The sequence below is a fragment of the Hyposmocoma kahamanoa genome, unplaced genomic scaffold (assembly GCF_003589595.1).
Source record: "Hyposmocoma kahamanoa isolate Upper Pololo Valley unplaced genomic scaffold, ASM358959v1 114, whole genome shotgun sequence".
NCBI lineage: Eukaryota > Metazoa > Arthropoda > Insecta > Lepidoptera > Cosmopterigidae > Hyposmocoma > Hyposmocoma kahamanoa.
In genome coordinates, this window is record NW_020653383.1 from 8,427,196 (window position 1) to 8,453,010 (window position 25,815).

Sequence of the window (25,815 nt, forward strand, 5' to 3'; positions counted from 1 at the left end):
GATAATAATTAAATAATTAATTGAATATCAATTCAATAAAACTTAAAATTTAAGATGCCTATGAACTTCCGAAGCAGAATATTTTATTCATAATTTTTTTCAAATGTCAATTTTGAAAAGTACTTTAAAATGTAGAACTCTCAAGAGTTCTGTACAAAATTCGTTTTTATATTCAGTATTAAATCATTGAAGCGAGAAAATTTGACTAAAATGTGAATGGTGTTTCGAAATTTACAGAGATTTTTTTTATCTATTTTTCTTTTTATTGTCACAAGGGTTTGAGATTTGGTTCAGCGCCAAGCACAAGACCTATGCTAAGAAAACTTACATATTGACTTGTATGTCACAGCACGCTTTGATACACTTTATATATAGTGTAATACTCTCACTAAGGAAAGTGCTCTTGGTCACCAAATGTTCACAAAGTCGGTCACTAACATCAGTGCCCACGGCACTAAAACCGTCGAGCTTTTTCGACGAATCAAACGAGGTAACGTTGTATGGACGTATTATAAAACTAATGTAATGAAAAATCTACACATAGAACAGTCGAACTAAAATAAAAAAAATGTACTTCGCCACGCACCACTAGTAAATGTTCACCTTCAACTATTGGCTAATAGTATAAAAATGCAACTCGATTAATCACATCTGTTTCAAAAACTGTATTTAACATAATCTCAATTAACAAACGAATTTGACTAGTTTTTTTACTTTTCCCAACTAATAGTATCTAAGCAACTCTGCACGGGAGTGCACCAGTAAGTTCCAAATGTTTTATTTCAAAACCCAAACATCTCCTTCAGAAAAATCTGAGCCAACAAAAGTAATCAATCAATAGCTGAAAGTGCAAATGTTACATTGGTACAAACTTTTATTATCATTTATTGATAACACAAACAACCAGACACGAAATTTTGTAACCATTTTTCATACTTTTAACGTAATGTTAGTTAATGACCCAAAAAGCATATTTCTTGGTACTGTAGCAATATTACCAAGATTTTCCATACTTAGTATACCTATACATCAAATTCCTTCTTTATAGCAACATTTAGACAAAAAATTATAACATGATGAACAGATTTCAAATATTCATGAACTTGGCTCATTAAAAATTTTCACGTCTGGTTGTAAACATTCAATTGTGTTAAAAGAACCAACACACTAAGTAACAAAGCATTCGATACTGTATGTAAGTAGACGCTAGAAAGAAAAGATGCAGTATCATATACTGTAAATTGTCCTGTCTAACTCGTCGTTTTACATACGGAACGTTTGAAGGAAACTGGCCGGTACGGTAAAATTCTTCTAGCATTTTATCCTTTTCTATAAATCTGTCGTACAGCCATTGAGTCATGCCTTCTGCGTCTGTAGGTACCTATTGAACAAAAACTTCGTCATTAAGGTCATAATTAATAAGAGAAAATATTCATTTTAGTAACGTAAAAAATACTAACTGGCATATTTTTTGACACGTAAAAAATCCAAATGTTTAAATTTTGAGAACTGGGCCCTTTTTTTCGAAACATAAAAATATTCGTAACGATGTGCCAGAAGCTAGCACTAGCTTGCACTATTTAGTCCGTGTTATGAGTACCAGAGCAACGGATTTCGCCGATTTAGAAAAGATCGTTTTTTTCCAAATTGGTCCTCCCGAGAATCGAACCCGGGACCTCCGCATCCAGCGCCTATAGTGCAAACCGTTGGGCCATCGAGGTTGTCAGTCATTACACATATACCACGTCTTGGATTCCCATTGCGGTAGGCAAATATTAACGATCGCTAGCTTGCACGATCTTGATAAAAATCATAGTATAACAAGACTAGTATGGTAACTCCATACAAGCGTAGCAGAAAGGCTTGTATGTGTGCGCGACTGCCAAGCGCCGTGTACAGACGTACACATTCGCATTATCTCGCGGTGCACTCGCACAATACTGGTCGTCCCAACGCGCCTTTCATTATCATGCGAATATGTGCCGTACTCGGCGCCCGTTCAATGCATATCATACTCAAACATTTAACAAGAGATGCAAGTCTTTCTTCCGAAGTTACACATATTCGATCCATTCGATTTCGTCGCGGTCTCACTTAAGCACCTGCTTAAGTTATACTTTACTGTTATTACCTCAGTACTAGGGTACAGCCGGTAGTGTATATGCGTGTTACACGGCTTCCTAAAGCCGCAGACGATGTCTGTGAGATGCAATGGAATGCGGTCTGGGTAGGCTATAGTTACATCAAGGATCCAATCGATGCATTCCCCAACAGTCGTCTCAAGTAGCATCTTGTGAGTTTTCCGATTATTGTTTTCTGTAAGCAAAGAGGAAATTGTCTGAATATAAACTTATTTACTATTATCCCAAAACGGAGCACTGTGTTGTGTGACTTTTGTAGGTTTTACAGGCACATTTGGGGCACCTTCAAATTAGAGGCTTAATGCTTCTTCAAGCAATGGCGCGACTATGGCGCGGCAATCGCGCATCTGTAGCGCTTCAATAGGTTTTAGTTAATTAATAGATTCAGGCGTTACTTTGCGGAAGTCCGTGTTAATAAAAATGGAAGTAAATCAATTTGCTTCTACGCGACCACAGCGGAGATTAAATCATAGCTAGCTATTTTTAACCGATTTCAAAATAAGAAGAAGATTCTCAACTCGACAGTATTTTTTTCTTTGAGATTTGCGAACCGCTTTTTTATTTTTTTTTTGTTGGAAAAAAGGTACCTCAGTATTGGTCCCATTTAAATTAGAAGAAAATATTCCACCTCTAAGGGGATGAATCCGGTTTCGCGTACTTTCCGGTAACCGATTTCAATATAATTTGGCAAATAATATCACGAACTTTTGAGGTCAGTTTTTTTATACGTAGCTATTTTGCATGATTTAACCTCCACCGAATTCGCGGAGTAGCAAATTACTTCCATTTCTGTTAATTTTAAGTTCCGTAATTGGACGTAGTTAAGTAAAAAGGATACAATTAAAAAAAAAATTAAAAAATGAGATAAGTGTAGTAAACGGTTCCTAAAACCTAACTCTAAGGGTCGTATTCTAGAACTCTAATCAGTGCTCAAGTCAGGATTGCACTGGAAACACAAGCACTGGTACTACGACCCTAATGGCAGGGACTTGAGTATGATTTCGAGTGCTTTAAACCATACTCAAATCCTGACTTGAGCATTGAGTAGAGTTCTAGAATACGACCCTTACACCAGCAAAAACACTACAACATAAAAACATAAATAAATATTACTGGAGAGACATTATTACATGACATTATAAGTTTTAATTTAAAAAAAAAGAGAAATACTATTAAACCTCAAACCGCCATATCTCGAAGTTACTGGATGTGGATTGGATCCTTTTTGTTTGTGTCACGACAGTGGCGCTACAATTAAACTTTTGAATATTGTATGAAAATTAGTAGTCGTGCCACTGCAGCACTACAAGTTTCTAAATTTGAAAATTATATTAATAAATTTGCCCTTAGCGCATCACTCGTGACACCCTCAAAATAATGCAGTGTTTTTTTTTCGTAGTATGGTCGGTTATTTATTTTTTATTTTTTTGGTTAATTTGAAAATAATAAATGAATGATAAAAAGACGATTAGTCTTTTTTTACTTACTACTAATAGAGGCTTACCAAGTGGTTCAAGGTTGATTTTGCGGCCTTGTAAATTTATAAAAAAATTGTTACAAAATATTTTTTTTATTGAATTAAACTTTGATTAAACAATATCGAGTTCTTGGGTTTTAGCAATTTTTACACACAGGAAATGAAAATGAGTTTTTCGAATCCATATTATTATAGCGTATATATTTATTTTTCGTTTAACAAACTAACGTTCCGAGCCCTTTACAGATCCTATGGTCACAACTGACTGATTCATTAATCTTTTCAAACTTTCAGCCGTTTCTGTTTAGTCACAAAATTAAAAAAAATAATGATCTTTAATTTCCACTTTTTTTACTAAAGGTTGAATAGGCTTATACTAAGTCGATGTCAAAAGACATTACGAGTAATTCAATAGCTACTTTATATAATTCTTAATTAATTATTTAAGCATAAATATTCCCTGCTGTTAAACTCGGAAATTAATGGTTAACATAAATACAAACTAATAAGTTGTTTTGATGATAATATATATTGTGTATGTTTGTAAGGTTTATGTAGGTTTATACTACATAGGACGCACTGTAAGTTTCCGGAACTGGCCACTTACATAAACAATATTTAAAAAATAATTACATCATTTGAAAATGGAACTTCTTTGGTTGTAGAATACAGTTTGTTTCATCTGACTGTGACTTGTTTTTATATTGTGGTGTCATTTTAGAAGTTGGTTGTCTACATCACCATGGATTTAACTCGTGAAAATTTTCGTAGTATGATTTTCTACCACTTTCAAACTGCTTTTGGCGATGAAGCACCATGCAAGGCGACTATTTATAGCATGTTTACAGAATTCAAACGCGGTTGTGTGAATCTCAGTGACGAATTTCGTGATGGTCGCCCGTCCACTGCTGTGAACAACAAAAACATCGATGCTGTGCGCCGTATGATCAAAACAGACGGGCATATGATATACCATGAGATTCGGGCATCTTCAAGCATAGGCATGAGTCAAATATAATCAATACTACAGTAACATTTGAGTGTGAAAAAGCTGTACTCTCGGTGGATCCCACACAATTGACTGAGGCTCATAAAACGGATCGCGTCACTTGGTGCAATGCCATGCTTACCAGATTCAACGAAGGGGCGTCAAATTTGATGAGGGACATAGTAACAGGTGACAAAACATGAATTTATAGTTATGAGCGTATGGGTCTTTCGAGATAAGCCAAAACCAACTAACCTCCTTTTTGTAATAAAACTGGACACGTGGCTACTGTTGTTTTGGAGAATCGTTGTACCGTGAATAGTGATTGGTGTACGACCATTTGTGTGCCGAAAGTTATTGACAAACTCCGTAAAAATAACCGCAAACGCCGTATCATCTTGCACCACGATAATGCCAGTTCTCACACGGCCAGACAGATAAATTAATTTTTGAAGGTGAACAACTTTGACCTTATGAGCAATCCCGCGTACAGTCCCGACCTGGCACCTTATGACTTTTATTTATTTCCAAAAATGAAGAACCAGTTACGCAGTCAACGATTTTCATCACCTGAAGAGGCTGTCGAAGAGTATGAAAAATATGTGTCAGAGATTGGCACAAATGTTTTCAAAATTGGTTCATTCGTATGAAAAAGTGCATTAACGCTAACGGAGAATATTTTGAGAAACAATAAATTAATTTCTGACCATTTATAGTATCTTTTCCTTATTCATTCCGGAAACTTATAGTGCGCACCAAGTACAGCCATATTTATATTGTAGTCATTAATAATTATGTTTATATTTGAATTTTAATAAATGGATTCTACAATAATGTCCTGCAGATTTAGTTTATTCACCATGGCTAGGGTTGGCTGGCAGAGATCTCTTCTAGAAATAAGCTCACCTTTGTATATGTCCTTTGTAATTTGTAATTTTCAATGTCATTTATTTGAGCAATAAAGAATTATTATTAATGTTACTATTTATATTCTCATTTTGTTTTTGTTCCATACAATGTGCCGGTGTGTGTACATAATACACGATGGTAGCCCTGTAGGAGAACGGTTGATAGAAGAAGGTTAACAACCTTTGCGATAGAGTGAAATTTCCATCTGCCATTAGTAGAACATGGCAGATGTTGTCCTAAAGCCTCTCCTGCAAGAAAACCCCCTGTCCAGTGATTTAAAAAATGTTCAAAAATATAATCAAAAATGTTTTTATTTCAAGAAACAATCTTTACAATTTTGTGGCTCGAGAATCTCTTTTAAGTAATAAATTAGACTTGTGCTAGGGATCCCCGCTCTTCCTTATTCTAAACAATATCTAAATTTAAATTGAGTAATTAGTTTAAATACAGACTTTAATTTGTAAAAACGACAAAGAAAAGAAAATTAAAATTAACAAAAGATGATGAATATCAAAGAATAATATACACTCACTCTGTCTACACTCAGTGAGTGAGTGAGTGAGTGTGTATGGATGTGGGTGAAGTGTGTTTTTTTGTGTGTGGTGGTGTGTTTGAATGAACAGGGTTTGCAAGTTTGTAATATTTAATTTTGTATTGTAACATACAAATGTATATAATAAAGATATGTATACATATATACAATACACATATATACATATACATATGCACACATATACATATACATACATATACATACCACATATGTACAACAACAAATATGTTAGTAACGTGTGAGGGATTTTGTGTTATATTTTTCATGTAGATTATTCCAGCACTTCTAGAAGACGTTCTATATCCTCATAATCCAATGATCGTAACCACTTTGTGAGCATAGATTTCAAGTCACACAAGTTCACGGGTATAGATTTAGTACTATATTCATTTTATTCAAGAGATAAGAGGACTGTCGGTTAAATTGTTTACTAGCAAGAGTGGTACGTACAGTATGATATGGCAACACAAAGTTTTTTCTTCTTTTCCTCAAAATTAGCGGGTCAAAATCAATTGTTTTGTGTACTTTACGGATACAGTTTAATATATATAATTTTCGAACCGTAAGAAGATTACTAATAATGTAAAGCTCCGTTGTGGGAAACCTATAATACTTGTAATGCATAAGTAGGGATCTGTGAGCTCTTTCTAGTTTTATGAATTTAGTTTTAAAATTTCTCCCCAGACAGGGATACAGTACGGACGGATTGTGCTTAGGCGAAATACCCTTTTTAGAAGGTTTTTTGTTGAAGGAATGTTAGATTGGTAATAAGTTATTATTGATTAAGGTAATGCAGTTGGGACGATAATGTTCACTTATTATAAACGACCTTCCCGATGAAGTGGCATAGTAACACTTGTTCATAACGGAAACTTCACAATTACTTGTGTATTTTGGGAGAGTCCAATTTTTAACAAGTATTCTTGCCCATAGGAAATTAAACTATTTTTCCGGATTTAAATCGCGTATATTTGTTTTTTCAAACAAACCGACGTTTCGGGCCCTTTACAGGTCCCATGGTCACGGTTGACTGAGGTGGTACAGTCTTCAACCAGTTATGTCTAATATTGATGCAAACCACCCTATTTTTTCACTATAGTTACAATAGTTATTAATTAAATACCTTATTTTTAATTTCACAAAGAAATCATTCCAATTTACGCTACATTAAGTTTTACAAATTATTTTATTGAATGAATTTTTATTAAGTTCAATTTATTATTCATTATTAATAGAAATTAGAATAAACTAAAACATATTAATTAGTACTGCAGTCTTATGTCTGTTTGGGATTTTTCATTAGAGGAAATACTGGATCCCAAACTAGTGGTACGGGGAAACCATCTTCCCTGTTGAAATTAGGATGTTTTCAATGGCCTCTCGCAGCATCCTGGGTAAATATTCTTGCCCGTTGATCTAGTTCCAATACGATTTTTGTACTTACCTATACCTTTGTTATTTTCAGCTTTTGAAGAGCTAGCAGCATCGCACATTTGCGGTCCTACTTCGTCCATTATAACCTTCATAGCTCCAGCCCTCGGCAGCGAGACGTATTCTAGCTTGGGCAAGTTGTTCTTCTCTGCGAATCTGCCCAGTTAAGCATGATCTATTAAGTACGGACTTATACTGTCACAGCATCATTAGATATTACTAAAGGTAATACACAATATTTACCAAAACTGCAGGTAATACCGTAAGTAAACGGGAAAAAATCGAAACTATGACTGGGCTCGAACCAAGATCTATTGCCACATTGGGGCCACAGCTCTTACCAACAGAATTAAAAAAGTGAAGTTTGCATATTTTATTTTTTATAATACCAAGCGACGGTATGAACTAGTCGTGTGCCTGGTGATAAACGACATGCCTGTCCATAACAGTTGCGGTGCCACTCAGAGCTTTAAATCACAAAGATCTGTGAGGCCACTGCGCCCGTTACCCTGTGACTGCCAGTAATTTCACCCGCAACCTTTTCCTTCAAAACCGGAATATACCTACTAATGCTCACATTAGGAACGTAGGTACGTACAGTACTTCGCTGGGCGAACTCTTTCACAAGGAGTTCTACTGCCACCATATTATTATTAATAATAAGTACAAATTACAAAACTACTCCAAATAAATTATTGTAGTAGTTGCTAGTTACAATATACTCAGTCTATTCCTATAAAAACTTATTGTTGCTTGGAACTGCAATATCCTTACCTGTGGCTAATTTCTCTCCTCTTGTGTAAGAATCCACCTTCAGGGAAGAGCACGATGAATTGTCTGCCGAGGGGAACGTAAAACTTGTGTATGTGAGCCCTTAACTCTTCGAGTGACTGCTCTCGCTTGGTCTTGCCCTGAGAACAAAGATTAGGCAAAGTAAATCTAGGGTCAGCAGATTAAAAGTACTAAAAATACCTCAAAAATTCGTGAAATTACATCTATTTGCCAAGTTTTATTAAAATTGTTTACCGGAAAGTACGCAAAACTGGATTCCAACAAAAAAATAATCATCAAAATCGGTTCACACATGCGGAGTTGTCGCATAACATACATACAAAAAAACACACAGTCGTGTTTTAAGAACCTCCTTCTTTTTTTGAAGCCAGTTAAAAATCAACATATATACATTACATAATGCATTGAACGACTAAAATTCTGGAGGCGTCTTTTTCTTCTGTTCTAATATTCTATTAACTTCTTTCGACATTATAAAAACACAAAAAAATATAATTGTACATAAAACTAATGCTATTTTCATGATCAAAAGGAATGTAATAATTAAACATTGTTATATGATAATAGTGGCGTATTTTCACAAAAATATTATGAATATGAAAAAAAAACCATGATATTCAATACTATTAACTTTGCAAATGATAAAGTGATAAAATTTTACAACCGCTGTTAAAATCCGTAATTCAAATTAAAATCATTGAAAAGATGTTCGGCGGATACCACCCTAGACTAAATAGCCTAAAGATTGAGGAAGACGGAAAGGTCAAATCGACCATACTCGAATAAATGGACAAACTAATCGATAGAATGGCCAAAAATGCGGGTCCCTACAATACGTTAACTATTAACGCATTTTGTGCGTCATTATGGTTAGGAAAGTAGGGGCGATTGACAGGTATGGAACCAGGTGTAGGGACGCTAGAGTATATCACACAATTAATGGGATATTTTCATCAACTTTTTTCACTTTTGCGCCTTATTTTTTTATGAAACCAAGTGACGGACAAATAAGTCATGCATCTGATGGTAAGCGATTGGTGGTGCCATTCAAAGCTTTAAATCGCAAAAGTCTGAAGGGCACCGGCACTGCGCCTGTGGCACTGAAACATTTGACAAGTCCCATGATTGTCTGTAATTTCACCAGCACCCTCACCCTTCAACTCGAAACGCAGTAATTACTGCTTGGCTGCAGTAATTGGTAAGGTGGCAGTACTTCCCTGGACGAACTCTTTCACAAGAAGCTACTAGTACTTTTAAATATTACAAACATGACATTTTCACTGTATATGACTTCTTATTGTTGTTATAATTATTAATACAAAGATTGAATACTAAGAAAAATTCCTTCAATCCGGCTGGATCGAACCAGCGCTTTCAGCATACCGTGCCTGACGCTTTCCCAACTGAGCTACGGAACGAATCAGCAAACTTTATGCTTTTTTTTATGTACTTGTTGAAGATCTTTATTTTTGGTTTTTTTGCCGGTTCGAAGAAATTTTTCTTGGTGTTCGTATTGTTTTTTTACTAATAATGATAACAAACTAGTGGAGTAATTTGACAAAAAAATATTGAATATTATGATATAGTACTACTAATAGATCGTAATATTCAATAAACTTAATATTGTTATTGTTGTCTTGTGACTTGTATTACACGCGCTATGGTCACCAGTTGACTGACCCGCAGGAATTGACAGCTTTACGAACGGACATATGTCTCTCCTCCTCCTCTCGTCCTTCTCTCATCCTCCTCTCCTCCTCCTCTCTTCCTCCTCTCCTCCTCCTCTTTCTCTGTCGACGACTATCCTTATTTCGATGTCACGCAGCGCTTAGTGCTTACAACAGCGAAAATTGTTCGACTTCTATTTCACGTATCGATACAGTTGTGATTTCTCAATTAAAGTCGATAAGAGGGTTGACAGCAAGTGGTAGATAAATCTGTTCTTAAAACTGTCAACTGCCTCTGGTTTGTCAACCCGTGACATGTAGTTATAGAACGTGTAATCTTACCGAAATGTCGGAATAATTAAAGTTATACTGAAATCTTCAACTGCCTCCTTTGACTGACTGCCACGCAGAGCTCCCAAGTTCGATTCCCGGGAGAAATATTTGTATGGCCTACATTTATTTCTCTCGTGAGTTTGGGTGTAATTTGTGGTTATCTATGTGTATGTCCATGGTATCCACGACATAGTGCGGGGCTATGTAGAGTGTGTGCGGTATTATAAAAAAAAAGTAAAAAACCAAAAACTTATGACATATTTTCTATATTGGTTTCAAAAATGTTCAAAATAGACTGTCCCGCTGACTTGAAAATAGGTTATAATTTTATAGTATTAAGGTTTTAAGATTTGACTGGAAAGTAAAGGTCACATAATGTGTTTTAAAATTTTTTAAACTACAATTTCACATATATAAAAAATGTTTCAGCATAATATACACAATTGTGGTTTGTAGAGAAGAATATTGTATTTAATATGGAGTCGCATGTTTTATTAATTACACGTGTATATATACGGTATTAAATAAAGGAACTAATATACTAACTACGCTTAATATACAAGATAGAAATAACAATTATAAGTTTTCTTTTTAACACGTCTGATAAAGGTAGAAAATTTCATCGAGCCCTGGGGCATCGTACCAGACGGAGACTTATTACAAAGTAAACAAAGATAATTTTGTTTAATAATTAAATAAAAGGAACAAAATCCTCAATACTGCCCTGGGGACCAGTAATGGATATTATCGGCATTTGCTCAGTGATGAGAATGCAGTTTCGGACCACCCTCTAAGTCCGACCCCCTGCGTGGATAGGTGCGCGTACGACGTTTTAATCTCAAAGACTAACCTCCGTCTCGGCAACTTTTTTGGTTTTAATTTGGGTGTTTTGGGAGCATTAAATATATATAACTCAGCACGTAAGAAGATTTTTTTTCATTGTGTGGTGAGAACTTATTCTCAACTGAAAGCTTAGACTATAATTGTAACTTTTTATTTAATTACATCTTTACGAATTGCTCCATTTGCCAAGTTTTATTGAAATCGGTTAACGGAAAGTGTGTGAAACCCAATAAACCGGATTCAACCCCTAATTTACCACAATTAGAGGTCGAATATTTTTTCAAATTTAAATGAGCCACTGCTGAAGTACCCCCTTTTCAACAAAAAAAATCATCGGTTGATACACAAAAAAAAACAAAAAAATTGAGAATCTCCTCCTTTTTTGAAGTTGGTTAAAAAGTCCTATAACAAAATAGTATTATCTCGTAAAAACTGCACTGTTTATTTTATATAAACCTTTTCTTATTAAATTGCAATGAAAATAAATTCCGAAAGTTTTTTAAATGAACGAGGTTTTTACAGGTCCCTTATCATGGCTTTCTCAACTGTTTGAATGAAAAAAAACGCACGAATTAGATCCTAAAAAAATGGATTCAATTCCACCGTGTAGTAGCCGCGAAAACTAAAAATTTGATATAAATTTCCAAGGTCAATATAATCAGATGGCCAACAGTGTGTTGCTTACCATCAGGCGCACGCTTGTTCGTCCCATTATTTGATATTATAATGTATATAAAAATAAAGGAAAAACTTTTAACTAATCGTTATTTATTTATCGGTATACAGCTTTAATTGGATGACAAAAATCCGCGATAAAGATAAATCTCTTCCATGTGCAGAGCTAAACAAGTCGCTACGATGCCCTAAATGCATTGACTTATCTGAAAAAGTGTCGCAACAATAATATAGTTCCGACATGTGTAAAAATAACTCCGAGAAGACACATCACATACTCCGTTAAAATAAGGTATTTAATTAACAACTTTTGTAACTATAGTGAACCAAAAACCACAAAAAGTCAATTAAAAAGCGAAAATTAACAAAACACAGATTTAATCCAAACGACAACAATGCACGTAATGCTTTTAATTTTTTTTTGTCTTATTTAATGTCGTACGCAGTATTACTATTACTTATTAATCAATCTATCTACGTTTATAGTTAATTTATACAATTACAACCTGGCAATTATTGTCCAAACCCATTACCTATAATTTTAATAAAATATTATTATTGGTATGTGTTATCTACTGATCGGTTTGAAGTTTTATTTTACCACTAAAAAAATAATTAATAAAAAAATATCTGGCATATTTATTTTGTTATATAGTTTGAAAGGACAAGATTTTGTGTGAAACACGTCAATGCCAATGTAATTTAGTCCTATTGGGATAGACCCTAGGTTTCCCACAAGTGCAATGGACTATTTCTAAGCTTGTAGTATTCCGTTTCCCGCCATCGAACCAAGTACCATCGGCAGGACTTTTGAAAACGCTAACGACCGATAGATTGGATGGCGCTTTATCATTAGTTGTTTTGTATCGGAAAACCGTATATTTATTTTGAAATGTCGACACAGTTACATTTGAAATAAGATCAGTGTAAAAGATTACGTTGTGTGTGAAAGGCGACATCGTCATGTGAAAAGAACTGATGTTAGTAGCTTAATTGTTCAATTTTGTTGAGTGACCGTGGTAGAAAACACAAGAATAGATCCACCTCTGCATCTATATCTCAACCACATTCAGGACGTACAAAAGGCCAGGTTAAAAGGGCATATTTAAAATATCTGATTCAATTGGAAAAAGCAAAACAGGTATGTCAAAAAATAGCAATAGGTGGAGGCCCATAGTCTCTGTCTACCCTAGTAGGATAAAGGCATCATGATATGTGTATATGTGTGAATTATATTTGAATTGTAAAGATGACTTTGCAAGTCCAAATATATTACATTATTATTATTTTTTCAGTGCCTATTTTAGTGAATAAAACACTAGGATTAATTATACCACATCATTGTTTTAGTAGACTACAATTGTTCAATGGCACGCTTTATGTATTCAATTAGAATAATGTAAGAATCAAATTCAAAGACATATTCATAAACATGCGTTTGTGTTTCAGTAAACCGCCGTGAAAATGGAACCGAAAATTGTGTTGTTGTAGTGTCTATTAGAAGAATAAAAATACATTTTGAGCACTAAGTGATACGTAGCTCGTTCACGGTTTGTAACCTCATTAAGGCAAATTACGTATACTTGTGAATGTTTAGTAGCAACACATCTCACTACTGGTAAACATCGTGATGAAACCCAAAGAACGTTCAAAATCATTGCAACATACGAAGTGACCAATCCACACGATTATGGCATACATTACTGAGAAAACATCCATGCCCAGATGATGCAGTTGTAAGGAGAGATTAAATCGACACAATAACGAATGGAAAAGCGCACCCGTCGTGAGAGAGCTCACGGAAACCGCCAGCGAGCGGCAATCGCGCGGCCGTTCAACCGTCGACAGAGGACGGAATATCCGCTTAAGCTTTTTACTCTAAACATAATCGTTGTTGTGATCTTAGGTTCCCAGCAAAAACAATTCCTGGGCCTTAAAAAAGCTGTCACAGTGTGTAAAAATTCAGTGTAAAAATAAAAGTATTTTTTTATGCACGCTTGACCACAATCTCACATCGGCAGTGTTAATTGCCGATATGAGAAATGAAATAAATTCAAATTTCTCAGCGTCTCTGATACATTTAGTAGTAATATTTTAGTATCAATAGAGCTCCTTGCGAAAGAGTTCGTCGAGGGAAGTACTGTCACTTTTCAAACCTACAACACAAACGGTAACGTGCGCATTACTGCGTTCCAGTTTTGAAAGGCGCTGGTGAAGTTACCCGTCAATTTATGTCTCAAGATGACGCGTGGAGCGGCAGTGCCTGTCAGATCTTTGCGTTATAAAGCTCTACGTGGTACTGCAACGTACGAACAGGCGTGTCTCTTACCACCAGGCGTAATTTCGCTTACCGCAACTTAAGGTTTCAAAATGCAGTCAGTCCGAGACATAATGTTGATAAGTATGTAATTTCAACAGACGCAAAAATGATGACATTACTACTTGGCAGCTGAAACAGATATAGTGAGAGTACTTCTCAGGACGAACTCAGCTGCAAACGAGTTGTAGAGCTACTCAAACATTTTAATCGCAAATATGTTGTGTACTGCTACTGCGTCCGTCACCATGAGACACACTAATTAACATTTTCCATGTGCCTGCAGTTTCGCCAGCCTATCTTCTTTTTTGCTTATTGGCGCTGCCCTTTTTAGGATTTCGCCAGCGTCAAGTTTGTAAAAATAGTAAATAAAAATTATGGCGAACGTCGCCAGCCGCCAGCACCTCAACACCGGAACGCATTAAGGGTTAGGTCAGACGAGCGTAACTTCGTGAGTTGTGAGTTCCGTTTTTTGAGTCTCAAGTTTACGTTCGAATGAAATGCCGTTGAATGAATGAATTATATTCAGTTGCTTTTAAATAATTATTTGTGCTACTGTAGCGTAATGGATCCATTAAAAGATAATGTTGGAAGAAAATGAAAAGGTGGGCAGCTTCTTATACTACGTGAAAGTTTATTTGACAATCCAGATGTGTATGGTACTAACACATGCCAACAAATGTTTCCCTCACTCTTTCCTGTACCCACAAAAACACGTCATACAGTGTAACCAAAGTTCAGACGTATACTCGCGTCGTGTAGCACAAACCGGTATGAAACCGAATGCAGTGTAAATTACGCGACTCATAACTCACAAAATTACGCTCGTCTGACCTCACCCCGCCTTCCACTGAGAGCGGAGCGGGCTGCATACGAACTCCGTTTGATTCGCAATGGTAAACTTCGAAGAAAAACTACCGCTAACGAGCGAAAGAAGCGGATTTGACGAGGTAAGATGGGTCCGCTGTGTCATTGTGTCGCGCGCGACTTTGAACAGACTCCGCAAAAGCAATAATAGGTATAGGAACTTAAAGTGCTCAGAAGAAAAGCGATTTGTTATATTTTAAAACTACCACTTTTCTACAATACATTATTCCCTCTTATTTATTCAGAGATGAATTGGCGGGCTAATTAGGGTGCACAAAATGGAATGAAATAAAATTCATAGCGTAGATTTATTTTACATAAAACAAAAAATGAGACATTTTTTTTACTTTTCCGCCACCTAGCTCACTACGCTAAGCCCGCTCACTATGGAAGGTTAAAAACCCGCTCATCTGATCCATCTCATTTCCCGCCTAACTCTATGGAAGATAGACTATGGAAGGTAAATACCTCTTTTCAGTGAAACCCTCTCCTAGTGGAAGGACAAAATTATTTTACTACGCTCCGCTCAGATATTTCCCGCTATTCCCTTTCGCAGTGGAAAACGAGCTAACGCGAGATTGTGCTCAAATTGCTTCCGACGTCGAGTTGAACTCTTTCAGAAGGAGTTCTACTAAATGTAAATAAAGGATGCAATACCAAAAGACAAAGTTCGAGTAATAAGTTGAGTTTATAGCAAACTCCTGTAATTGACACGTTAGACAAAGGCAGAGAAATTTCTATACAGCATCTGCATATTCCAAGTAGAAACGCTAACTAGGAAAGCTGGAGATTAAACTTGAAGAAAATATCGCAGAACCTTACAGCTTGTTAATGCGAGAACTTCGAACTTGCTGTAGTTAATTGCCAAGCAAACTCATGCTCAGTGAGCATTCAACATTTGAGCGTATGTATGTTCCAGCAGGTGTAGATACGTGAACCTTTATCTAGTTATGTTCGTTAGTGCCAGCTAGATTGGTAGCGCACACAGCAGGTAATATGTACATATGGCAATTTATCAAAGGCAGTGCGGCAATGTCGTCGAACGTTTCTGGTGACCTGACGTTAGATGATAAAGGGATAACGAGATTACGTATATTTGTAGTGTAGATATCGTAAATACGGTTAACACGGTACGGTATTGTTCCAGTATTTAAGACCAGTCTTCTTTGAGATAAACATCTGCTTGGTAAAATTTACAAATGTTGATTTGTCTTAATTGGCAATTGTTATATTTGAAAACAGATTTTAGATTTGAAGAACGGATAATCTGAAGAAGTGCAACGCCGAATTAGACTCAGTTGTGGGGCGTTCGGTAAGTTGTCCCAAATTTACAGATGTAAGAAGGTGCCCTTTTTTTCAAACAAAGGGCTTATGAGCAGTGTGTTCAGCCGGTTATGGTATACGGTGCGGAAACTTGGACTCTCACGCTGCAGTGCATCCAAAAGTTTCAGGTACCACAAAGAAAAATGGCACGCGCCATGTTGGGTGTCAATCTGAGCGACAGGAAAAAGAAACAGAAACCTTGAGTCGCATTAAGCTATCTGACGTGAGGCATATCATTACACAAAGAAAGTGGCGTAAGGCGGGTCACATAAGCAACAGAAGCGATGACAGGTGGAGCAGAAGAGTACTGGAGTGGATACCATGGATCGAAACCAGAAGCGTCGGAAGCCAAAAGGCGAGAGACCTGGACGCAAATGAACCGTGACCAAAGAGAATGGCGTGCAAATGAGGGGCCTACACTCGGCATTGGGTGACTAAAGGCTGAAAAATAAGAAATTAACCTTCCTGGAAGGTTAATTTCTTATTTTTCAGTCGCGCGCGGTCCCAGAGACCGCAGCGACCTTATTTTAGTAATTTTACAAATACTATAAACAATAAACGGTTGCGCGACCGTGATATCTTCGAGGGGGTGAGCTACTTCCCCTTAATAGCCCTGTGATGTTCGTCGCAAGCGCACGTGTATCTTTATTTGAGTTTGCGGTCTTAGGGTCGTATTCCAGAACTCTACTCAATACTCAAGTCAGGACTTGAGTATTGCAGTGAGCACTGAAAATCATACTCAAGTCCTTGCCATAAGAGTCGTATTTCCAGTGCTTGAAATCATACTCAAGTCTGCTCAAGTCCTGACTTGAGCATTGAGTAGAGTTCTGGAATACGACTCTCAGATTCCGCGCGCGACCGGTCGTGTTACAGAAAAATTCATGGAATGAAATTGAAACCTGGGTGAGTATTTCATGTTATTTGTACTTTATTACTTACTAAACCACATTATTTTATGTAATATGTATTAAATTATTCATTATTTCACTATTTGTTTTAGACGCAACATGAGTTACGAAGAATCAGAATGGCTCGCAGAGGAGGCGGAAACAGAAGATGAAGATTTTGATGATGTCAAACCATTGCTACTGATAATGAGTAGGTTATCATACTACCTGCTCCTAAAAAAACTTAGAAGTTTTTTTATTTTGTTTTCCTTATTTTATAAGAATTGAGATATTACGTAGAACATCATGAAAAAAACATGAAAAAAGTACATGGAATTACGTCTATTTGCTAAGTTTTATTGAAATATCCCCTAGTTCGCCACTATACAGGACTTGACACTGGAGATAATAAAAATCGGTTCTCACTACTCAAAGTATATTGAGAGAAAAACGCCTTGAATTGGAGAAATAGCAAAATCAACCATTAAAGTAATTGCTCCTAAATTAATGTTAGGCGCTATTTATGAAAATGAATCTTCATGCGTGAACAGCCACCCTTGGAGGTGGATGATTTTCTTCAAAATGAAATGGTACCACCATGGAAGTACCCCCTTTCCAACAAAAAAAGAATCATGAAAATCGGTTTACAAATACCGGAGTTATCACGTAACACACATACAAAAAAAAGAAAAAAAGAACATACAGACGAATTGAGAACCTCCTCCTTTTTTGAAATCGGTTAAAAAATTAATGTGATTTTAGAGTTCCCACTATATTGTGCAATTGATGACAATATTGACTGATCTCGATAATAATCTATTATAATGTTATACTTATGAACGATTAAGATGGAAAATTTCATCTTCTTTTGTTATTTTGTTGATTTTTGACGTTGTTTGTGTCATATGACTAAAATTTTGAATTTTTATAGACTGTTCAGCTAATAAGTACAAATTATAATAAAGTAATTTTTATAACAAAAAAAAACCGACTTCAAACTTTGCTTATATGTACAAGAAACTGAAACTAAAAAGTAAAAAATATCTGATTTGGATGCAAATAAATTATTAAGTCGACCCCATGACGAAAAAGCTTTGACCGAAATGACGAGGCTGCGTAATCTCTCCAAATACTAGTTTTGATTTGTATTAATACCTCAAATGACAGTTCCATAGAAATATTAAGATCTGTCTTGCTGCTAGTACCCCGTTTTCGTTGTGTTCATTCCATGGCTTGAGGAAGCAAAAGCAGGAAAATTTAAAAGCAGGTAGTCCTCGATCGAATCATATGAGCCCAGACACAATGTAGTTATTGTACACTATTGAGGAGTTCCTCTCATCCGTTTGCCACTTCCATCATCATATCAACTTTAGATGACCATAACATTTTATTTCCTTTGTTATTACACCTATGTGCCAAGTTTTATTACAATCGGTTAACGGAAAGTGCCCGAAACCGGATTCATCACCCTAGTTTATCACCCTTAGGGGTGAAATATTTTCTTCAAATTCAAATGGGACCAATGCTGGGGTACCATTTCTTGAAATTCAAATGGGACCAATGCTGGGGTACCATCTTTCCAACAAAAACGAATCATGAAAAAAAAACTTACTGCGAATTGAGAACCACGTCCTTTTTTTGAAGTCGGTTAAAAATCGGTTCACAAATGCTGGAGTTATTGTGGAACATACATATTACAATACAGTAGAAGAAAGAACCTCCTCCTTTTTTTTGAAATCGGTTAAAACAAATAGAAATTTATTTCTTCATTGGTGGCCTCCGACGACTACGAATAACAATTACTTAAAAAAAATTTTGAAAGGTCGTTGTAAGCACCAACAAATGATTGCTTGTCAAGTCACCAACCAGTTGAATGTGGATAGCCTTTGTCGTGAAACATACTAAAAGGGCTATGTACATCTTCACCAGCCTATATCCACGACCTTGACGACTAGCAGTTAAGTTCACTTATTTCCGTGCACGGGACTTAACATAGGAGAATAAAAAAATTGGTGTTCACTGCTTAAAGTACTCGCATAGTAAAATCAACCGTTAAAACAATTGCTCCGTATAAAATTTAGGCGCTATTTGTATAATAAATCTTCATACGTGAACAGCCACCCTTAGAGGTGGAATATTTCCTTGAAATTGAAATGGGACCACATCCGAGGTACCCTCTTTCCAACAAAAAAAGAATCATCAAAATCGGTTCACAAATACCGGAGTTATCGCGTAACATACATACAAAAAAAAAAAAAAAAAAAAAAAAAAAAAAAACATACAGTCGAATTGAGAACCTCCTCCTTTTTTGAAGTCGGTTAAAAATAATAAGTAAATAATGTTTTCTTATTTTCATTTAAATAGATAAAATACTTTTTTTATCATGTGCTACACAACGTCATGAAAATATTCAATTGTCTTCTCAAACGAATGTGTAAAGTTGTGGTCTCACAGACCGCACGCGACTGCTTATGTTCGGCGCAAGGGTGCGACCACTGGAAGGTTAAGAAAAGCATTTTGTACTGATTAAGTAGTACCAACATGATCCTGTCATGGCGATGCAATTAAAAGTAAATGAGTACAAAAACTTTGTCATCATCATCATCGTCATCACTTAGCCGTGTATCATCCGTCACTCTGACTCTATGCGGGTTGAAGGTTTCACACGCTTTCCAAAATGATCCATCTTCCACGTGCAAGTTTCATCACGATATTTTCCTTCACCGAAAAGCTCGTGGTAAATTTAAAATTAAATTGCGCATATAAATTACGAGACACTCAGAGGTGCAGGCCCGGATTGGAACTCACGGCCTGTGCTTGAAAGGCGGTAGGTCAAACCATTAATATCCTAATGGTTGGTGGTGTTGAGTTGATGGTATAAACCATAGCTTAATAAAAAAAAGTTCATGTTCATTTTAAGGAAAACCTTTACAATCTTCTTCTTCTTCTGGCGTGTCGACTCTGACGTTTATATTTGTGAAGGCCAGTACTTAGCGACTGAGATAGCATTATCAGTGGCATTTTACATGTCCTCGCGTGTGCAGGTGTAAGGACACGCAGGGCAGGACAAAAGATGTGCCATTGTCTGAGGAGAGACACCACACGGATATGCGCTCTCCGCAGCCTATTTAGGGACTTCCAAGTTTGCCAAGGTAGATCATGTCCAGGAGGGAGGTGTTCCAACAGCGGGATGAGTGACGCCGTGGGGTATCTCTCCTTCCAGAGGCTTATTGGGGCCTGTTTAGTATCCCCGTGTAATATATGTTATATATATATATATGTATATATATATATATATATATATATATATATATGGTGTAATGGGTGCCGCCGGACAGTCTTTTTTTAAGCGTTACAGGGAGCTTGCCACGTCTACAATTTACGTTTATTTCACCTTTACAATTAACAATGTTTAAAAACTAGTAAAAAAAATATATATTATAATTTATATTTTACTCCACTCTTGTTCAGGACGTTGTATTAAATAAATGATCTTTAGTGAAATAAATCAAGCACTTGCTTTTGTTCGCGTCGCTGAAACGTTGCAAAAAGATGTTATATTTCGGGTTATAAATGTGTTTGCGACAACAATACAACGCTCCGGGCATTTGAAACTTTTTAATATAAGGAATATAATAATAATGTTATTCCTAGAGCTCTGGTTTTCAAAAGTCAATGAATAATAAGAAAAATATAAAAAAGCCGACCTCAAAGGTTTGTGGAAACATCTGTTTGCCAAGGTAAATTGAAATCCTTTAGAGGTGGAATATTTTCATCACAATTCAATGGGGCCATTATCTGAGGTACCCCCTTTCCAACAAAAACAGAATCATCGAAATCGGTTTACAAATTGGAGTAATCGCGTAACATACACAAAAAAAGCGAATCGAGAACCTCCTCCTTTCATTAAAGTCGGTTAAAAATTTAATATTTTGTATACAATGTTACTAATGTTATAAATAACAAATTTTTTGTTGAAAAGAGGGTACGTCAGTAGTGGTCCTTAAATTTGAAAAAACTATTTCACCTCTAAGGGTGGCAAACTAGGGGATGAAAGACATTTGAGGTTGGTTTTTTTAGTACTGAGATTATTGAACATTGTGGAAGTGTGCGAAATATTTTATGATAAATTACTCATACCTGCGAACTTTTCCATTCAGCTATTATTGGTACGACATCAAAAACATTTCTTAACGTAAACAAAATCGCATCTGATGTTGAGAGACGATGGGATGGATTCTTCTTGTTGTTGAGCCAATGACAAAAACCAAAAACATACTAAACCAGTGTTATATATTTCTTTGGCTCAGTATCCAGCCACATCTATGTCCCTACATGTTTTATTTTGATACCCAGTGACAGGACGAAGACTTCATGCTCCTGGTATTAGCGACACGGCTGTCCATAGCAGTTGCAGTGCCACACAGGGTTTTAAATCTCAAAAATCTGAGGAGCACTGCCACCGCGCCCGTGCCCTGAGACATAAGTTGACAAGTCCAATGTGTCTGTAATTTCACCAGCACTCTTACCCTTCAAAACCGGAACACAGTAATGCTGACATTACTGCTTGGCAGAAACAGGTAAGGTGGCAGTATTTCCGTGGACGAACTCTTTCACAAGGAGCTCTACTGCTACAAAATCTACTGCTATTAGTGTAATATCATCGGATTTTTATGGTATACCAAATTTCAAGTCGTTCGTTCATTGTTATGACTGAGATCCCTATGCTAAAACTGATGACCTTTAAACAGCTGAACCGATGTTCATCAAACAAGGCCCTAAGAAAACCCTTTAAAGATCAATTCAGCTGTTTGGGAGCTACGATATCACAGACATACATATGCAGTATATGCAGACAAAAGCTTCGAACGTATAATCCATTCTTTTTGTGTCGGGGGTTATAAAGACGTGTTTTATAAAAAAACGATACCTCCAATGAACAATACGCCAACTTAATTTTTGGTAATTTTCAATAACTTAACCGACTTCAAAAAAGGAGGTGGTTCTAAATTCGACCGAATTTTTTTTGTATGTTTGTTACGCGATAACTTCGGCAGCATTTAGTGAACGCTTTTAATGATTCTTTTTTGTTGGAAAGACGGTATAACTCAGTATTGATCCCATTTAAATTTGAAGAAAATATTCCACCGCTAAAGGTGGTACCGATAACCGATTTCAGTAAAACTTGGCAAATAGATGGAATTGCACGAACTCTTGAGGTCGTTTTTTTATAAAAAAAGTTACATTTGTAAATAAGGCTGTTTACATTAAAAACAGAAAATGACTAAATATTAAATTAGCGTCGTTGGAGGTATTGAAAAAACAAATAAAATTGAACAGCATGCACCAGTTAATCGACACACAGAATTATTTGTAACTTCAACAAAACTCGATTGCGACTATTACAAGTTGCGGCAGCGAAAACAGGCCAAACTGTCCAAGTGAATTCGTTAAAGGAAAACTGCGTGGAAACGTCCACGCTGGCTTAACGAGGGTATCTAGATGCGAAACTTTCGCCTCGCTACGTGGGAGATAAGAGAAAAATCTTGCAGAAACTCTACGTCGTACAGTGACGTGCAGAATAAGACGACGCAAATTCCTCGAGTTAAATTTCGGAACGATTACAAAGAGCTTTAGAGAGCATTCAATAAAAACGGAAAGACAATGGTTAATAGAACAGAAGGGTGTAGAATGTCTTGGGTTTATCTCCCGGGCTGCAACACTGACACTTCTCGTGTCATATATGGTTTTGTTTGCTTTCAGAGCGGAGAAAACAATAGCGATAATACCTGGAAAATTAAAAAGGTTCACAAAACTAGCATTTCAGTAACAGTACAGCTACTTATGAAAGAGTAAGTTCATCACGGGAAGAACTGCCACCTTACCTATTTCTACCACCAAGCAAATAAAATGTGCATTACTGCGTTCTGGTTTGGAGGGGTTAAGGGTACATGGGGACATGGTAGTTATCAACTTATGTCTCACGGTGATAGGCGCCATGGTTGAGCCCCTCAGTTCTTTGTAATATATGAACAGGCGTGTCGCTTACCATCAGGCGCACAACTTTTACGTCCCGTCATTTGATATTATAAAAAAACTCTCCGGAGATGTGTGAAACCCCTGCACGACATTCGGCAAGATATTATAGAATAACGCCCTCTCTTCAGAATTATGTATAATGTATATTATTTTTACTCATTGCACAAATTACAATGAGATATCATGGTATTAACTATAGTACCGTACGTACGACTGTAGAAAAAGATGACCGTGTGTGAACTACAATGTGCGATAGTAAATGTATTTGACGAAAATCAACCTTATGTCTTTCTATGAATTTCAAGTAAACCGTTGATTCACGTCTGAAAATAGTTTAAAAAAGTTTGAAAATAGTTTAAAAGTCATCAAGGTAAGTTTGTTTATTTTCAAACTCACTGTACTAACACCGGAAGGTTTTTTGCTATCAAGTGTACAACTAAAGTTGCTACGTGTGCCGTTCTCATAGAAAACTCGCCCTAATTACCTGCGGGCTGCTTTTTCTATTTCCTCTTTAATTGGCAAGTATTTTTCGCAAAAAAACCAAGAGCTAACTTATCTTTAAAGTTTTACTAATGAGATTTTAATATTTCTGTGTCTAATGACTACCAGCATGCGATTAAGGAATTATGTTAATTATTCCTAGGTTTAGAATTCACTCTGTAAAATAAATTGTTAAAAAATATGTAATACATATATTACAACAATAATGCCGTTTTAACCCCAGATGCAAAAGAGGGGAGTTATAACTTTGAAACCTTTGTCTGTGTTTCTGTATGTATGTTTGCAGCTTTTTTTCACAGTACCAAGTGATGGGTCGAAGAAGTCGTGCATCTGGTGGTAAGCGACAAGCCTGTCCATTACAATTGCAGTGTCACTCAGTGCTTTGAATCACAAGGATCTGAGGATCATTACCACTGCGCCCGTCATCCTGAGACATAAGTTCACGAATCCCATTAGCCTGTAATTTCACCAGCACCCTGATCCCTCAAAACCGGAACGCAGTAATACTCACATTACTGTTTGGCGGCAGAAATAGGTAATGTGGCAGTATTTCCCTGGACAAACTCTTTCACAAGGAGCTCTACCACAATCTGAATTGAACTCAAAGCTTCTGATATTTTTTTATCGCTATTATATACTAATATTTCTTAGGTTATATTAAGGCCGACTCTTGACATTTAGTAAGATTTAAAATAAATACTTCTTTCGTTTAAATATACAATATTAGCATACATTAATTCTAAAAAATAAAAACTTTCTAACAAAAAAGCATTATCACGCTACGGTAAACCGTGGTCCCTTGAAACCCTTTTCACCCTTCAAGATATAGCCCATTCATTATGTAAATATCTCGACATTTCAATGTAATTGCTGCAGAAAAACTGCAGTACCCCAACCCTACTTGAAAAAGCGGTCAAGCGCACATCGGTCACGCTGCTTTGAGTGTTCCGCTCTATATATATGTATATAATACTTTATAAGGACCCCATTAAAGACAACTAGAAGTTTAATTCTATTTTTTTTTCTATTTTTTTATTAGTAAAAAATTATGAAAAAAATGATCCAGCTTGATGTTATTTAGAATATTTTCTGTAGATTTTGAAAAACCAAGGCTTGGACAAAAATTAATTCTATTCGGGATATTTACATATCTATCATACTTGAATAAAAATCAAACAACGAATATTTTTTTGATATCTAGTGACAGGACGGACAAGTTGTGCGCCTGGTGTTAAGCGACACGCCTGTCTATAGCAGTTGCAATGCCACTCGTGTCTTTAAATCGAAAAGGTCTGAGGGGCATTGCCAGTACGTCCGTCACCCTGAAACATAAGTTGACAGGTTTCATGTGGCAACCGGTAAGCAGTAACTGCTTGGCGGCAGAAATAGCTAAGGTGGCAGTACTTTCTCTTAACTGGTTCTTTTTAATATGTTCTAAAGGATAATGCATTTTATAAAGTGCACCCGACGCAGCACGTCGCAGCCTACCGCCACTTGCTGCAGCTTCGTTTGCATTTTTTGTTCAATGAAATGTTGCCTTATCATGTAAAAAATAAAGTTTATGTTACATTTGCTCGTTTTAATGTAGCGCCGCATCGCATCGCATCGCTTAGCCCGGCGGCGACAATATAAGACAACCCTTAATATATCACTAAATTCTACGAAAAGATATCAAGATGTAAGGAAAATATTTTACTTTCTTTTATTTATTCATATTCATTTATTGCATGTCACATACACAGCCAATTAGTTGAAACAAAAACAGTTGTGACAGATTTTTTGCATTGACATATTAAAAATGTTTTGATATGTACAATTGAGTACAATACGAAAACTTTAGAAGTAATAATTAAATGGTTTTTACATTTCGTTTTGAACTCTAAAACAGGAAATTAGATATAATTTATGGTGTCGGCGAACCATAGCGTACAAGCCACAATGGTTGTAAGCTGGGATTGGAACGTGCTTCAAAATGCCACCACGCCTGACATGACATAGTTGCAAATTGGGGTTTGTTACGTTGATTTTGGGATTCCTCTATTCCAATTATGAATGAGTAATGCATGGTGATT

The 25,815-nt window shown here is 36.2% G+C and overlaps 1 protein-coding gene across 1 annotated transcript in view; it reads right to left on the reverse strand.

Annotated features, from left to right (window-relative positions):
* Window positions 1–348: 348 nt before the first annotated feature.
* The window catches only part of LOC113239623 (acyl-CoA:lysophosphatidylglycerol acyltransferase 1-like), a 542,108-nt gene continuing 516,641 nt past the window's right edge, over window positions 349–25,815 (reverse strand). Inside the window, exons 3-6 of the mRNA XM_026476683.1 lie at window positions 8,274–8,410; window positions 7,513–7,655; window positions 2,132–2,316; window positions 349–1,381 (exon numbers count right to left, since the gene is read on the reverse strand). Coding sequence (XP_026332468.1) covers window positions 1,151–1,381; window positions 2,132–2,316; window positions 7,513–7,655; window positions 8,274–8,410 — 696 coding nt within the window. The 3' untranslated portion in view covers window positions 349–1,150. The remainder of the gene's footprint in view (window positions 1,382–2,131; window positions 2,317–7,512; window positions 7,656–8,273; window positions 8,411–25,815) is intronic.